Source organism: Fusarium verticillioides, chromosome 1 (genome assembly GCF_000149555.1).
Source record: "Fusarium verticillioides 7600 chromosome 1, whole genome shotgun sequence".
Taxonomy (NCBI): domain Eukaryota; kingdom Fungi; phylum Ascomycota; class Sordariomycetes; order Hypocreales; family Nectriaceae; genus Fusarium; species Fusarium verticillioides.
The window spans coordinates 3,050,440-3,065,109 of record NC_031675.1 but is presented as its reverse complement, the minus strand read 5'-3'; the positions used below and the strand labels follow the sequence as shown (position 1 = coordinate 3,065,109).

At 51.2% G+C, this 14,670-nt stretch overlaps 5 protein-coding genes across 6 annotated transcripts; 4 read left to right on the top strand and 1 right to left on the bottom strand.

The window, feature by feature from the left end:
- The first annotated feature begins 153 nt into the window (after nt 1-153).
- FVEG_01052 (hypothetical protein) lies at nt 154-1,611 on the top strand. Its single transcript, XM_018887831.1, has 2 exons — nt 154-838; nt 932-1,611. Exons 1-2 carry the CDS (start codon nt 761-763, stop codon nt 1,316-1,318), a joined length of 465 nt encoding a protein of 154 aa, XP_018743636.1. The 5' UTR covers nt 154-760; the 3' UTR covers nt 1,319-1,611.
- Nucleotides 563-5,934, bottom strand: FVEG_01054 (hypothetical protein). Its single transcript, XM_018887833.1, has 2 exons — nt 1,953-5,934; nt 563-1,880 (listed from the first exon to the last, which is right to left on the bottom strand). Exon 1 carries the CDS (start codon nt 5,758-5,760, stop codon nt 4,552-4,554), a length of 1,209 nt encoding a protein of 402 aa, XP_018743637.1. The 5' UTR covers nt 5,761-5,934; the 3' UTR covers nt 563-1,880; nt 1,953-4,551.
- Nucleotides 2,057-4,526, top strand: FVEG_01053 (hypothetical protein). Its single transcript, XM_018887832.1, has 2 exons — nt 2,057-2,343; nt 2,397-4,526. The coding sequence occupies exons 1-2, from the start codon at nt 2,280-2,282 to the stop codon at nt 4,265-4,267; spliced, it is 1,935 nt and encodes a 644-aa protein (XP_018743638.1). The 5' UTR covers nt 2,057-2,279; the 3' UTR covers nt 4,268-4,526.
- A 1,294-nt stretch (nt 5,935-7,228) lies between the features above and the next one.
- On the top strand, nt 7,229-11,400 carry FVEG_01055 (hypothetical protein). 2 transcript variants are annotated; one of them, XM_018887835.1, is made up of 4 exons: nt 7,297-7,925; nt 8,061-8,761; nt 8,837-9,242; nt 9,298-11,400. In XM_018887835.1, the coding sequence occupies exons 1-4, from the start codon at nt 7,625-7,627 to the stop codon at nt 10,590-10,592; spliced, it is 2,703 nt and encodes a 900-aa protein (XP_018743640.1). In that variant the 5' UTR covers nt 7,297-7,624; the 3' UTR covers nt 10,593-11,400. The 2 variants fall into 2 exon arrangements, with proteins under 2 accessions (XP_018743639.1, XP_018743640.1); XM_018887834.1 differs by having other exon boundaries at nt 7,229-7,925; nt 8,061-9,242.
- Nucleotides 11,401-12,432: 1,032 nt separating this feature from the next.
- On the top strand, nt 12,433-14,506 carry FVEG_01056 (hypothetical protein). Its single transcript, XM_018887836.1, has 4 exons — nt 12,433-12,741; nt 12,801-13,064; nt 13,115-13,205; nt 13,267-14,506. The coding sequence occupies exons 1-4, from the start codon at nt 12,472-12,474 to the stop codon at nt 14,400-14,402; spliced, it is 1,761 nt and encodes a 586-aa protein (XP_018743641.1). The 5' UTR covers nt 12,433-12,471; the 3' UTR covers nt 14,403-14,506.
- Nucleotides 14,507-14,670: the final 164 nt, after the last annotated feature.

Here is a 14,670-nt window from a genome sequence, read left to right as displayed (position 1 = left end):
CTTCTATTGAGAGTTTGAGACACATTTTCTGAAACCAAGCCAGCTTGCTACCCTTGTTGATTACCTAGGGGAGGAAATAAAACTCGGGACCTTAAGCCTAAGCGACAAAAAAATTTAGGTAACGTAGTCTAGATTTAGGATGAGCTTAGGATACCCATTGCCGATCTCATTTTGTCATCCTAAATTTAGGTCTCGTGTTTTCTTGCCCCCTAAGGATTACATATCAGATGTTTGTTTATGTAGCATACAGCACAACAAGAACGATACATCGTGTCCAAGTTTGAATTTAATTGAAATCATTGTAGATGTTTGGGTATTGATCATCGTCCCCGAGGGGCCGTTTCACCCGATTATAAGGCGGTTCTATCGCTGCAATCTGCCGAAATGGTCTGGAACACGTGGAAATGTGGCGATTGGCTGGTGATCTGCATATGTATCATTAGAGTTGGTGGAATTTTACAGAGTACGGATACGGCTCACACATTTTGCCGCTTCTAGGGACTGTGAGCGTTTATTACGAGGGAACAGGCCCGCTAGCATGGTTACAACTTAGGTCAGGGTGCTCAAGAGTACATAATGGGCGTAGCTCCTGTGTAAGCTCGCTGCCTTTTGGTGAGAGCTGGGTAAAACTGTCTTGTCTCACTTAAGGAGTCTCTTTTAAATCTACGACGCGCGTACGTGAAACCACATAACTCTCTCTTCTTGACATTCATTCAGTTCCAACTTCATTTCCAATATCTTTACTGTCCGAGTATTCATCATGAAGCTGTCTGTATTCACATCCGTCCTCCTGGCTGGCCTTGTTGCCGCTCAGCAAGAGAAGTTGCCTAAATGCGCTGTACGTCGCAAAGTCTCCCTTACCGGCTGAATGCTCAGACTCGATACGTTACCGCTCGCAATTCCACGATGCTAATCTCTTCTGTGTATATAGCAACCATGTGTTGACAAGTACACCACCGGCGGCGGCGTCGCGGGATGCGGACAGCTCGACGTCAAGTGCATCTGCAGCAACAAGAACTTCCTGTCTGGCATCGCATGTTGTCTTGAGGACAAGTGTGATGCCGCCGGCAAGGAGACCGCTGTCAAGTACGCCAAGCAGATCTGCTCGACCGCCGGAGTCACCGACCTGCCCGACGAGGTTACATGCGACAAGAGCGCCACCTCTGGCAGCGCAACTGGTACTCCTACTTCCAGTGCCGGTAGCAGCCAGACGACGCCCGCGAGTGCCAGCGCCAGTGGCGATAGCGGCAATGCTGCTGCGCGTGAGGGCGCCGCTGGTGTCTTGGGTGTTGTCATGGCTATGCTCTTTGCCCTGTAAGGGACAATAGTGGTACCATGCAGTTCGTTTAAAGTTGTTTTATCATTAAGAGGAGGAATGTAATTGGGAACAAGCAAAGAAATTGTGATTTTCTGTTCTATGCATGCAAATTTATGGAGTTTGAAGCCATCCACTACTACTATGTAATCGCCACGAGACTGCTCTTGTTGGTGATGGTTTATAAATTTATATCAATTGAGATTAGACACATTCTATACTCCCCCATGCCGCCAATGTTTAACTCAGAACATCCTTCTGTTTTAGTTTTATATTAAGTGAAATATATTCTGCAATAAAGTTAAGAATTTAAAGATGTCTCATGTGATTCTGGGGCAAAGTGATGCTACAACCCACAGCGTATGAGGTGCTCAGACATTGACCAATACGACTTTTACTAATATCTTGGGCCGCGAAATAGTATCCCGTGTTTAACATCCTCAGAGATCCTTACTCGGTGAGGGCTGAATCGGCGCGTACATGCATAGCCATGCGTATCCTTTATGCGTCATGTCTGGCTTCAGCCAGTAATCAGATAAGGTCCACCATCGGCCCATCATCATGGCTGCTCTCCTTAGCGCCCATGGCTGGTTTATGAGGAAGAGATGGTCAATAAACGGCGGGACTGATTACCTACAATTGAAATATGAAAGATAATTTTAGATTCGACTGAAAGAAACTGAAACACTCAGAGCACCTGAAGGATATGCAATTGATATACAAATAAATTCTGTGGCCTGTTGCTCTTACATCTCGACCCGTACATGACAGGCTCATACATTGGTACGCTTCCTGGAATGGGTCGATTTTCGGAGCCAAAATTTTAAAGATTGGCGACGTCAGCCCATTCTTTGCGCTGCGGCTTCGCACAACTTTCGCGACCTACTCCGTACTCAGTTTATCTACAACAAAAACCCTCCCACTTCGCACAGCTTCTGGAAATCATACCAATTGCGCTGGCGTCATGAAGAGAAAAGCGGAAGCAGCTGTTGGATCCTCCAAGGCCAACAAGAAAAAGCCCAAGCCTTGTAAGCACCCCCAATCGTTCTTTCGCGACCTTCCACTCACCAGACTTCTCCAGCTTTGACCGCAGAGGAAGCTCAGAAACGGTTTCGTGCTGGTCTTTTCGAAAAGAAGGTCCTCGATTCTTATACGGACCAATATGCTCAGTCAGAACCTTATAAGCATGCCGTCATCAACGGCCTTGTTGACGATTCCCTCCTTCGATCGGTTCGCAGCGAGATCAAGGCCAACGTCGAGTTCACCCCCAAGGAGACCGATATCTACAAGATCCACCAGTCAGGCGACCTGGCCAATCTCGACGGTCTCGACGACGAGTCTCTAGCTAAGCTGCCTTCGCTGCTCAAGCTGCGCGATGCTATATACTCTGAAGCCTTCCGCAACTATGTCTCTCACATTACAAATTGCGGCCCGTTGAGCGGTCGCAAGACTGACATGGCTATCAACATCTATACGCCTGGCTGCTACCTCCTTTGCCATGACGACGTCATTGGTAGCCGGCGCGTTAGCTATATCCTCTACCTCGTTGACCCCGACACGCCCTGGAAGCCCGAATGGGGTGGCGCGCTCCGTCTGTTCCCCGTGCAGGAGCTCAAGGACAAGGAGGGCGAGGTAGCGAAGACACCGCTTCCCGACGTTACAAAAGTCATCCCGCCTGCGTGGAACCAGCTGAGCTTCTTTGCTGTCCAGCCTGGAGAGAGTTTCCACGATGTCGAGGAGGTCTATCGCGCCGAAACTAAGGTGCAGCTAGAGAGGGACGGTGGCCGCATTCGTATGGCTATCAGTGGATGGTTCCATATTCCCCAGATTGGAGAGGACGGCTACATCAAGGGAGAAGAGGAGAGAAACGCCAAGAACAGCGGCCTGATGCAACTTCAGGGCAATCCTGCTCAGTACGATATGCCTCAGCCTCAGGTTATGAAGGTTGATAAGGCCAGTCAGGAGGGCTTCGACGAAGCCGATCTTGAGTTTCTGCTCAAGTACATCTCGCCAGCATACCTGGTTCCTGATGCCTTGGAAGAGATCTCCGAGACCTTCAACGAGATGTTTGAAATCACCTTGCCAGATATTTTAGGCAAGAAGTTTGCCCAGCGCCTAAGGGACTACGTTGAGGCTGAGGAGAAGAAACCCGCACAAGAAGATACTGCTACGATAGAAAAGACGACTTCATGGCGTGTAGCTAAGCCTCCCCACAAGGCGCGATATCTCTACCAACAGCCCAGCGGGCCTGACCAGCTTCGCACCTCACAGGAGGAATCTCCCATCACTGAACTTCTCGACATCTTCCTGCCCAGCCGTCAGTTCCGCCAATGGCTCCAGATGGCCACCAAAACCACCATCGAAAGTGCCGATCTCCTCGCGCGCCGTTTCCGCCGTGGTCTCGACTATACTCTCGCGACTGGCCACGAGGGCAAGGCGCGCGTAGAGATTAATCTCGGATTCACACCTACATCTGGCTGGGGTGACGATGAGGAAGAAGATCCCGAGGAAGAAGCTGAAAATCAGAACGGCGAGGATGTAAAAGGTAAAGGAAAGGGCAAAGCCAAGGCTGTAGAGAAAAAGAAGAAGGAGGAGGAGGAGGAAACACCTGAAGTCGGCGGCCAAGAAATCTTCATGTCCGGTGATGATGATGCCGATGAAGATGCAGCCGTATATAAGACAGGCGATGATGACGACAACATTCTCTTCTTCCAAGCTGCGTCATGGAATAAGATGACTATTGTTATGCGCGATAGCGGCGCTCTTAAGTTCGTCAAATACGTTAGTAAGAGCGCCAAGGGCGACCGATGGGATATCTCTGGTGCCTTTGAGATCGAGGAGGAGGACGATGACGATGAAGACGCTGGCGAAGGAGCCGCGCCAGATGATGATGACGACGAGGAGGAGTTCCAAGGCTTCTCACCTGATGCAGCTGAGAGCGACTCTGAATAAGAGCGATATGAATAGAGATTGAGAATTGCATTATGTTGCAACAATAGATACCAGGATAAAAAAAAGCACGGCAATGACTGAAAATCTGTTTGATAACAATTTCTTTCTTAGTAAATAGCCTCCTTGATGCAAATTGACACGCTTTCGCGTGATAGCCTATGAAACTCCATCATGGTATCATTATAACCAACTCCCGATATACCGCTGTGATTCCGTCATATGTGCATGATAAATATTGAATGCCCCAAAAATCTGATCCATGTTTGCCTTTACTCTTTCACTCCTCACAACCCAAGAGCGGGTTCGGATTTATGATTGAAAAGGCCAGCTACTTCTGCCTGCAGTAGCTCCGTAACTCCCTGCGCTTCTTGTGTTCTTCCAGATTGGGTCAAGTGGTTGACTGTGTCGTGGCCTAAGAAGGCGAGCCATGATACGGTGCTTAGCTTATCTGGCTTTGACTTCTTAGGCTCAACAGTATTAACTAGCTTTCGTAGTCTTTGCTTGTCTCTGAAGAAGTTCAGAGCAGGAAGGTGATCGGGATGTGTGGGGTGGTAGAGGTGTAAATGAGCACGTTCCAAGAGAAAAGGTTGCGGCAGACGATCGGCCGTGGCAATATGAGCATCAAAAAGTTCTTCAGATGGAGCCGGTCGACTGTAGGATTCGACGGTCGAGAGCCATGAGACTGATCTCCATGACGAGACTAGAAGATCCGATAGTAGTGGGCTGGTCCGGAAAAGTTGCTGTGCTTGCAACATGGTAGAGATGCCTGAGTCAAGGTTGCCATATTGAGGCTGACACTTTGTCTTCACAAGTTCCCCGAGTAAGTTGGATGCTCTCCTGAGACGCCTTTCATTTGACAGGTCTCCAGAAGTGTTGTTGATTGTCCGCTCAAGCCATTCCCAAGCAATCTCCTCCATGCCTTCTGCCACCAGGAACGGAGACAACGCTCTGATAAAAGAATAATTGTCCATAAATCGTAGATCCTGCTCAGCACCACAAGCTCGTAGCCATCTTATAACACGACCTGACATACCCGATGTAGCTAGACCATCAAGACCTGGTTCATTCGCCTGCAGCTGCTTTGCTTTAGCGACCATCACACCGATGGCGGCCTTGGGTGTCATCAATCCTCGGGCTACAGCATGGTCAAAAACCTCTATAGGATCACGCGTTGGTGCAGCCAAAGAAGGCGATACTAGGCTTGAAGGGAACGTCGATGTAACATCTTTGTTGTAGCTGAACAGCGGGTTCGACAGGATATCTTTCAAATGCCGGTTTGTAGCAGATAGTCGGGCAGGATCAACATTTCCAGGTTTCGCAGCAGCCGGTGACAGACTATTGGGGCTCTCTCCATATTCACGGTCGAGCTGTTTTCGAAAGGAACTCTTGAGACCGTCCAGAAGCTTTTGAGATTGCTGTTTCGACAAGGGTAGGGGTTCGTGATAGGATGCGAAAAGATTCTTGAGTGACTGAACCGACTTTGTTGTGAACATGGCGGGCCAGAGAGAGTGAGTCTGGTAAGCGGTTGTATTGCTGTCAAACCCTACCCTCAAGAATGCCAGAACGATGTAGGGATGACGAGTCGTCGGGAAAAGCAGTGTGGAGTAGGGTCGGTGTTGATGGGTTCGGTCATGTGTTCTGAAGTTAATTCTTGCGTGATGCCATCGTCGAACGAGTTACGCCACAAAGCGGGCCGCTGGGATGCATCATGTGATGCAAGGGGGTTCCAGCCTCGGGTGGCTCAATTCAAAACATGGGGAAACCTAGCCACCACTGCTCCTAGAGTTGGCTTCCAAGAAGCTCCTGCTCATCATGCTATACCTCCATCAAATACAGTCACATATCTATATTGAACTCTGGGTTCGAGCGGTCTGTTGCAGCAAGCTAATGGTGCTCTTTACGTCCGATAGAGGGCGAAATACATGGCACATAGTATGAGCACAGAATGTGAGTATGAATTACGGATGGATATGCAATGCAAGGAGTGGAGGTAGCTTGAGTGGACACAGCCTGGCTGCGCTAAGCGTGCTTGTGTTGCAAGAGCTCCTGGCCTGAAAATTGGTCTCTGTCTGGTGTATCGAGACTTTGATGATGGTCTAGCTCATTCCTTTAGAGCGCTAGATGCGGCCAGTCGAAAGTACCGGTACGTGATATTGTGGGAGGGTGCCTGACCGGAGCCTCACAACTTACGGGTGAGTGCTGGCAGCCGAATATTCAGGTGCTGCATTCTCAAACCACCATTCGCAATGTATTGAGGACATGGTGCTTGATTATCTGACCGGCGTGCAACCACCAATTGCGTCTCACTGAGACTCGGCACACCTGAGAAAAGAGCGGTGATGGAAAACGCGCCTCTGAGAACATGTATTGTCGTTATGCTTGACTTTCCGCATGAAGCATCTGATAGGCAAGTCCCTGTCCCTGAAATGCGAATGTGACGTCCTTCTCCAACATTTCAGTCGAAGTCCGATTATTTGCTACGTGCTCGTGTGGGCTTCCTCGCAGGGGCCCGAACACGGCGAGCCCCAAACTCCAAGATCCTTGGCTGAACTTGGGGCTAAGCGACCAAGGGAAGGTCAAGGCTCTGACTCTCGAGGTACCGAGTGACACAGAGACGGCAAAGGACAGCTATGCATCAGCAAGTAGAAGTACTTACGGCCATGCCGTTGAGGTACTGACGCCACCTAGCAAACTGTCTCCAATAGTTAGGTCGATCTGCTTCCGGCCAGGGCAAAGTGTCGACGTCGGACGTTTTCAATTGGACGAATTGAATGTTTTAGATCTTTGGACGCTTTTGTTAGGGTAGGTGTTCAGCACAGCGTGGGAGCACCTAATGAGCCACTGTAAGAGGGCTGAGATATAGCACAGACGTGTCTGTCAAGGGGGCCAAAAGAGGCCTGAAGAAGGGACCTTCATGTTCTCACAGTGGTAACCCAGCCGCTAGAGGCAAAACCTTGGTAACCTCCACCACCTCCACTGCCACTGACTGACGGAGCGGGTGCTGAGTGCCCTGAAAGTGAACGCAAGCCCAAGGCTCCATTTCTTCTGCTTTGCTTCTGGGGAAAACCTCGTCCCGTCTCCTCCTCTCCCTTTGACTAGCACCAACCAAAACACAATAAACTCTTTCCTCTCTTCTCCATCCATCATCGACGCCTTCAACTGTCGACCACGGATTCACGGTCGACTTTGTCCTTCAACCTGCCTGTTGTTCCCCCAGAGGACAGCTGACAGGCCGCTTCCTTTTTCCTTCCATTGATTTCCTCTCCACACTTTGAGTTTGAGCCTCCATAGCTCTCCTCCCGCACAACACTCACGCACACACACACACCCAACTCATAATCAACCACAACCCATCTAATGTCCGAAGTGACTTCACGGACGTCCGCCTCGCGCGGCAGAGGCTCTGGCCGCGGTGGTAGAGGAGGTTTTGCCGGTCGCGGCGGCCGACGAACCAATGGCGACAAGCCCGACCACAGCACCGCTGATTCCCAAGGTGCATTCGAAGATGAAGGAGACTTTGGCGAGCTTCGAAAGCAATATGGCGACAAGACCTCGGTGATTCGAGAGATGTTCCCCGACTGGTCTGAGGCCGATGTCCTTTTTGCTCTCCAGGAAACGAACGGCGACGAGAACGAAGCCGTCACCCGCATTGCTGAGGGTATGTTACGCTCTTTACCCACCTCAACCACGCTATACACGTACAACCTGTTCGAGATAGCTGCGCATCAACTCCCCACTGCCCTCATGATCTGATACCCGCCTGTTTCTACTGCTAACACATGCTTTCTTCCAGGAACAATCTCTCAATGGGGCGAGGTTTCAAAGCCCAAGAAGGCTTCCCGAGCTAAGGTTAAGGACCAAGCTCCCGCATCTTCGAACGACGTGACGTCTACTGGACCCCGGGCCACTCGTGGTGGCCGAGCTGTATCTGAGGGAGGTCGTGGCCGAGGCCGAGCTACAGATCGAGGAGGCCGTAGCACACGTGGCCGACCCTCTGTTGCTCCCACTAACGGCGCTGGAACCAAGGACAGCTCAGCCTTGTCTGTTCCCACAGAGGAGTCATCTGCTTGGGGCACTAAGGAACCCAAGAAGGAGACCTCAGAGGAGAACCAGCCCATTGCTGAACAACCTGCCCCATCTGCGACAACAGAGGCACCCAAGCCTGCTGCCCCTGCAGTGAAGACCTGGGCAAGCATGCTCCGCCAGTCCGCTCCCCCTAAGGCCCCGCCTAAGCCAAAAGAAGCTCCTGCTGCTCCTCAGCCAGCTGCCGAACACGCTGAAACTGAATCTGCCCCCGAACCTATCGAACCCGAGGCTGAGGTCGTGCCCGAGCCCGAGTCCGAGAACGCACCTGCCCCCGCCGTCGACGAAGCTGATGAGACTACGCCCGTTGTCGATACCGCTACTCCCGCCGAAGTTCCTCACGTTAATGTAGAGCCCGAGGTGGCTCTTCCCCCCTCCAAGGACGAGCTTACCGAATCAAATCTTGAACAGGTTGTTGACGAATCCAAGCCGCCTCCGACTGGTACTGTAGCAAGCACCGCCGCTGACTCTTGGGACCCTCGACAGAACCCCGCAAGTGTTACTGCTACACCTATCTCTGCTGCTCAACAGCAGCATGCCGCCCCTCCCAGCGGATTCGCTGCCACCGCTGCCAAAGCTACAGCTGAGCGAACCGTCCGTACTCCCAGCCATCATCACCATCAGCGCCGTGTCCTCGACCAGGAAGAAGCTGTGCGTATGCCTGGCAACCGAGAGGTTGACCGAGCTGCTGTCCAATTCGGAGCCTTCAGTCTGAATGGCGATGAAGATATTGACGGCGACCGAGAGGAGCCCGAGACTAGAGCTCAACCTCCCGCCGACTCGCCTATCACTCATCCTCGTACCTCGCTTCCTCCCGCTACTCAAGCGGCTGTCCCCGATTCATTCGCACAGAAGCCCACTTCTACAGTTGCTCCTATCGCAGCTCCTACCGGTATGCTATCTATTGACTTCAAGTTTGCTCTTGTTTAAACGCTGACATTTTCCAGCTCCAGCTGCGCAAGCGCAGGCTCAGATTCCTGGCCAAGGTCCTGCTAGCGCTCAGCAATACGGTCGATTTGGCCAGGCTGGCGCCCAGGAGACAGTTGGAGTCCCCCAGAAGCCACTGGACCCTTTTAACCAACAGAGCACTCCCTCTACTCAACCTCCCTTCGACAACTTCGCTGCTCAGACTTCCCAGGCGCAACAGCCTGGTGGCGCTTTCAGTTCCGCACCCAGCGATTACTCCTCCTACTACACTGCGAATCAATCCGACCGAAACCCTTACAACTACTACGGCCAACAGTTTGGCCAGCAAGGAGGGCAGGGCCAGCAGGATGGCGCTGCGTCTCAGCAGCGACCTTTTGGTGGTTATGGGGCATCTCAGGTTGATAACCTGAGCCAATACCCCCAGAGCGGTCTGCACAACCAACCTCGATTTGGCGGAAGTGCTGTGGATGCTCAGAACAGCGGGAACAGTACACCCAACCCTACTACACAGGCGCAGCAACAGCAGCCTCAACAGCCCGGCCAGCAGCAACAGCAGCAGCCAGGCCAGGGATCTCAGCCTCAGTCACACGGCCAGCAGTATCCCGGCTACAACCACCCCTACTACAGCAACCCGTACTATCACCAATACTACTCTGGATATGGCCAAGGCGGATTTGGCCCTTACGGTAAGGGCGGCATGTATGGCCAGCCCTATGGCATCTCCCCCAATGCCCCCTATGATCACAGCTCGTCCCCTGCTGGATTTGCTCAGTCTTCTCTTCACCGAGACAGTGGTCTGGGCTCTGGTCTTGGCGATTATGGCCGTGCGGCTACAACCCAGGCTGGCAGTCAGCCCGGCCTTGGTGGGAGCGCTTTTAACAGCGTCCATGATACCTTCAATCGTGGAGGCTCCGCTTTCCCGTCTCAAGGCCAGTCGTTCAACAGCCCAGCGCAGCCCGGCAATGCCGCGGCTGATGACCTGAAGCCATTTGGTGAGCCCAAGACCGCTTCTGGCCCTTCTCCCTCTCTGGGTGGAGCTCGACCCGGTTCCGCTACCAACGCGCCCCCTGCTCAGAGCGGTCTCCCGCCCCCTCAGAATGTTGGTGCGTATGGCGGTTATCCTAGCCATCTTCAAGGCCATGGCCTCCATGGCAGCAATGCATATGGCATGGGCGGTAACGCCGGTACCAACCAGCACGGAAACAGTCCCTACGGGTCATATGGACAAGGCTTCGGCGGCAGTGGTTACTACGGTGGCAACCAGCAGCAGCAGCAACAACAGCAGCGCGGCGGCTGGGGAGGCAACTATCATTAGAGATCAGATGCCGAACAGGAGCGTAGCGACAGACGAGGCCGATGCCTGACGACTGGCTTGGCGGCAGCCGACGTAATGTGTTACGGAATATCTTAGTGGATGAGAGGGGACGAGAGGTGAACTATGGTCAAGGAGTCGGGGGCGGGGCGGGTTATAATCAGCATGATGCATATGGCTTTCATGGAGCCGGACGAATATTCAGTCTCACACCTCAAATGTGTCTACGTGTACGTGTACGATTGTTTCTTTTTTACTTTTTCTCGAGAATCGCCTTAAGAAAAGATCAGGGTGGCATATGGCAAAACAAATCAAAGGGAACGGAACGGAACGGAATGGAAGGGCAAGGCGTTTCGCCATGGTCTTTTTTCTCTCTCTTTCACTCTATCCCTCACTGTCATTCTCACTTTACCTGGTATTTCTTCATGTGAAACGCCTGGAGCCAAACAACGAGATTGCGTGCGTGTCATTTTCTTTCCCTGGATCAGGATTTGCTTGCTTTGATGGTATTTTTGGGTTGTTTGTCGGGGGAAAGGGGGGCTCAACTGCAAACGTCTGGTTTCTTATTTATGACAACAAACAAACATTTTGGGAGACGGGGTTGAACGCGTGTTCGTTTAACAATGTATTCTTTCTTGACTTGAACCATAGGGCGATGAGGAAAGGGAAAAGGCAAGGCGTGCATGGGAGAAGGCAATGGAAAGGAATTGAATGAATTGGTTTGGTCAGGCATGAGATTGAGAAGCTCCCTTACAAGGGCTTTGATCCAATGATATCAACGAAAATGAGAAAACTTATTGGAGAGGAAATAGTTGTCGTGCATGATGTGATGAGTACATGAGTGACTGGTCGGATGCGTGCATATTGTGTAGACTGAGGGTGTTGATTGTAGCGAGGCCTGTTGGGGGATATAGATAGGTCTTCCTCATGCAGGCACCCCCAAACAGGATATAGACTCCGGCCTGACTTGTAAGCAAAGATGCCATCTTGAATGAGCAGAAAAGGCTGGCCGCTTTGTATTGCATGTATGTTTGACTCCCAAGTCTGTTAACCGTGCAACTCGGCTATAGACAAGATTAGTCACCAACTCAAGCGGGGAGCTATGACCAAACAGAGGAGAAAGGGAGAGAATGACGGGATAGATAACCTCTTGCTCTAGAATTAGGCAATAGATGGACTAGATTGTGCTGCTGGTGCTGGATGGCTTTCTCCGGCAGCGGAACCCGGCATGTGAGTGAGTTGGGGATAATGAGTGGGGTTGAAGATGCGAAGAAGATCTGCGGATGCCGTGGGAGAATACCTTGGTATTTATCACAGAGGTTCTTTTTGCGAGGAAAGGAAGAGAGCGCCTGTTCTATTGTGTAGGTAACCCATCACATCGTTGAGATAAGGTTGTAGTAGCGATGATCATGTTGGGACGGATAGAGAGTTGACCATCTACTGAAGCTTGTTTGCCTGTCAATGTAACCAAGTGTTGCAGTTCCGGGAATAACATTATCCTCGTCTAATGAGAAGGAATTCGCCATTCGGCTGGACCCCATCCCCCACAGTCTACCCCAGTCAACTGACTGATTGATACGGAGCCTCGAGGCCTTTTGGGCAAAGGGGGCGAAAATAACCCAATCAATGAGCTTGCCAAAGACATTGCAAAATATCCTGACCACGTACAGGTATTTTTATCACTCAGAAATGAAAGTCCCGAGTTTTCTGTCATCCCTCCTGTCATCCATTGGGGGTTTAGGCTTGGCTCTCAAGGGTTTGGGTCAAAGTAGTATATATTACCCTGGGCATTTCCCCATTGTTTCCGAGGTGATGACTTTTAGTTAGAGACTCTCTCGTTCTTCATTCTTGCTCCTTCGAGTGAGTAAAAAGGGTTGAGATAATGGCTGACCATTCCAGTGACAAGAGACCAGACTTTGTCATCGACTCGGCTCCCCAAAATACTGCTCTAACCTCTTCAGGGCAGGAAAAGATTGTCCCTGAAGATGTGATCGATAACGAAAAGTCCGACAATCGGCCTGAAGAGAATGTTTCTTCCAATGATGACGGGAGCGGTGATGCAGAATCGGTAGATTCGAAGGACGAGCTGAGATTATCCAGGGCCCGTTGTATAGCTCTCGTCTGCACTGTCACAGGAGCTTCTTTTCTCAACGTGAGTCTACTGTAACAGATAAGGATCAAACTCACAAACACTAACACTAACAATGATAGACTCTTGCTAGCCAGAGCGTCGTTATCATCCTTCCTCAGATTGGCCGGGCCCTCGATGTTCCTGACACGAGACTTCAATGGGTAGTATCGTCCTACGTATTGACATTTGGCTGCTTCCTGTTACTCTGGGGTCGAATCGCAGATATCTACGGAAAGAGACTGATTTTTATCCTGGGATCTTTTTGGGTTACAATCTGCTGTGTTGTCAATGCTTTCATACCTACTGAGATCGCATTCGATCTATTCCGTGGCCTTCACGGGCTGGTAAGTTACATCTTACTATGTATGGCACAGGACACTGCTGATGTACCCAGGGCGCTGCTGCTAATGTCCCCACGGCGATTGGTATCCTCGGGACTACGTTTCCTCCGGGGAAGGCAAAGAACTACGCTTTCAGTGCGTACGGTATGTTTTCTCTGAATACCTAGGTACTCATACTTATCTTGGAGTTTGCTAACAACACCAGCTGCCGGAGCCCCCCTCGGTAGCGTCTGCGGTAACCTCGTCTCCGGTCTCATCGCGGAATGGGCCAGTTGGAAATGGGTCTTTGGTGCCCTAGCCATCATGGCCGGCATGATCGCCGTTGCCGGTGTCTTCTGCATCCCGTCCCCGCCCCCGCCCCCGCCCCCGGAACTCCGACCCGAGCATGACAACCTCCGGTCCAAGACGGCGGCCGTGGACTGGATTGGCGCTACTCTCATCACCTGCGGACTCCTTGCACTTATGTTTGCTTTGACCGAGGGAAACGTTGTTGGCTGGACTGCACCCTGGATCCCTGTGCTCATCGTTGTTTCGTTTGGGGTCATCGTTGCATTCTTCTTTTGGCAGCGATATCTTGAGCAGAAGACGGATCGACCGCCGCTCGTCAAGGTATCAGTCTTCAATAACTGGCGATTCACAGCTGTCATGATCATCATGGGCTTTTTCTTTGGTGGCTTCAACAACTATCTCATTTACGCAACGTACTACTTCCAGGATTACCAAGGTCTCTCACCACTACAGACAATGTTGCGGTTCATCCCTACTGGTATAAGCGGGTTCATTGTTGCCTTTTTCACGGCGTACTTCCTTTCACGGGTTCCGACGTTCTTTATCCTGGCGTTTGGACATGTGGCTGTTTGCATTGCTGCTGTTTTATACGCCGTGCCAATTCCCCCGACGACCTCATACTTCGCATGGGGATTCTGGGCTATGATCCTCTCTGTTGTTGGAGCCGACACGGCTTGGCCTTGCCTCACGCTCTTTACTTCACATTCTCTTCCGAAAGAGGACCAAGCTGTTGGCGGAGCACTCATCAACTCTTCTGGTATGATCGGTCGTGCCATTTCATTGGCTATTGCCACCTCGATACAGTCATCTGTCATGGCCAAAGAAAGAGGCGTAAGTGTTCAACATGTTGGGCCAGTCAAGGAATGGGATGCACCGTCTCTAAAGGGTCTTCGTGCCGGAGCTTGGACAAACTTTGGCATCCTTGTCATTGCACTCGCACTCGTTGTGTACACTTTTAGGAGTATGGAAATCATTGGAAAGATTCCAGATCGTCCGGAAAGATCTGAGGGTGTGGTTAACCAGGAGGATACAGACGTTGAGAGACGAGGATAATGAGGCTCCAACGTGACAAACTAAGTCAAAAAGAGGTAGTTATGCGTATCCAACAAGCACAGTAAGAACAAATATCTGGCATTTCTATTTGTTCCTGATTTGGTGATATGCATGCCAGAGCCGGTTCTTCTATTGCGCCGTTATCCCATTGTGTGCCTTGATATCTCTCCGCCGGGGCATCAGTCAGCCCGATATCTATGGCCGTCTTGGCCGGAGCGACCGTTGGAAGGACACACTGTTCAGCTTATAAGGGACATGGACAAGTATA

Excerpts from the sequence above, each read along its gene's own strand:
- FVEG_01055 (XM_018887834.1), top strand. The coding sequence starts at position 7,625 with ATGTCCGAAGTGACTTCACGGACGTCCGCCTCGCGCGGCAGAGGCTCT. Across the intron at positions 7,926-8,060 it reads CGTCACCCGCATTGCTGAGG|GAACAATCTCTCAATGGGGC; the intron begins GTATGTTACGCT and ends GCTTTCTTCCAG. Across the intron at positions 9,243-9,297 it reads TCCTATCGCAGCTCCTACCG|CTCCAGCTGCGCAAGCGCAG; the intron begins GTATGCTATCTA and ends GACATTTTCCAG.
- FVEG_01056 (XM_018887836.1), top strand. The coding sequence starts at position 12,472 with ATGGCTGACCATTCCAGTGACAAGAGACCAGACTTTGTCATCGACTCG. Across the intron at positions 12,742-12,800 it reads CAGGAGCTTCTTTTCTCAAC|ACTCTTGCTAGCCAGAGCGT; the intron begins GTGAGTCTACTG and ends TAACAATGATAG. Across the intron at positions 13,065-13,114 it reads TCCGTGGCCTTCACGGGCTG|GGCGCTGCTGCTAATGTCCC; the intron begins GTAAGTTACATC and ends TGATGTACCCAG.
- FVEG_01054 (XM_018887833.1), bottom strand. The coding sequence starts at position 5,760 with ATGTTCACAACAAAGTCGGTTCAGTCACTCAAGAATCTTTTCGCATCC.
- FVEG_01053 (XM_018887832.1), top strand. The coding sequence starts at position 2,280 with ATGAAGAGAAAAGCGGAAGCAGCTGTTGGATCCTCCAAGGCCAACAAG. Across the intron at positions 2,344-2,396 it reads CAAGAAAAAGCCCAAGCCTT|CTTTGACCGCAGAGGAAGCT; the intron begins GTAAGCACCCCC and ends AGACTTCTCCAG.
- FVEG_01052 (XM_018887831.1), top strand. The coding sequence starts at position 761 with ATGAAGCTGTCTGTATTCACATCCGTCCTCCTGGCTGGCCTTGTTGCC. Across the intron at positions 839-931 it reads AGAAGTTGCCTAAATGCGCT|CAACCATGTGTTGACAAGTA; the intron begins GTACGTCGCAAA and ends CTGTGTATATAG.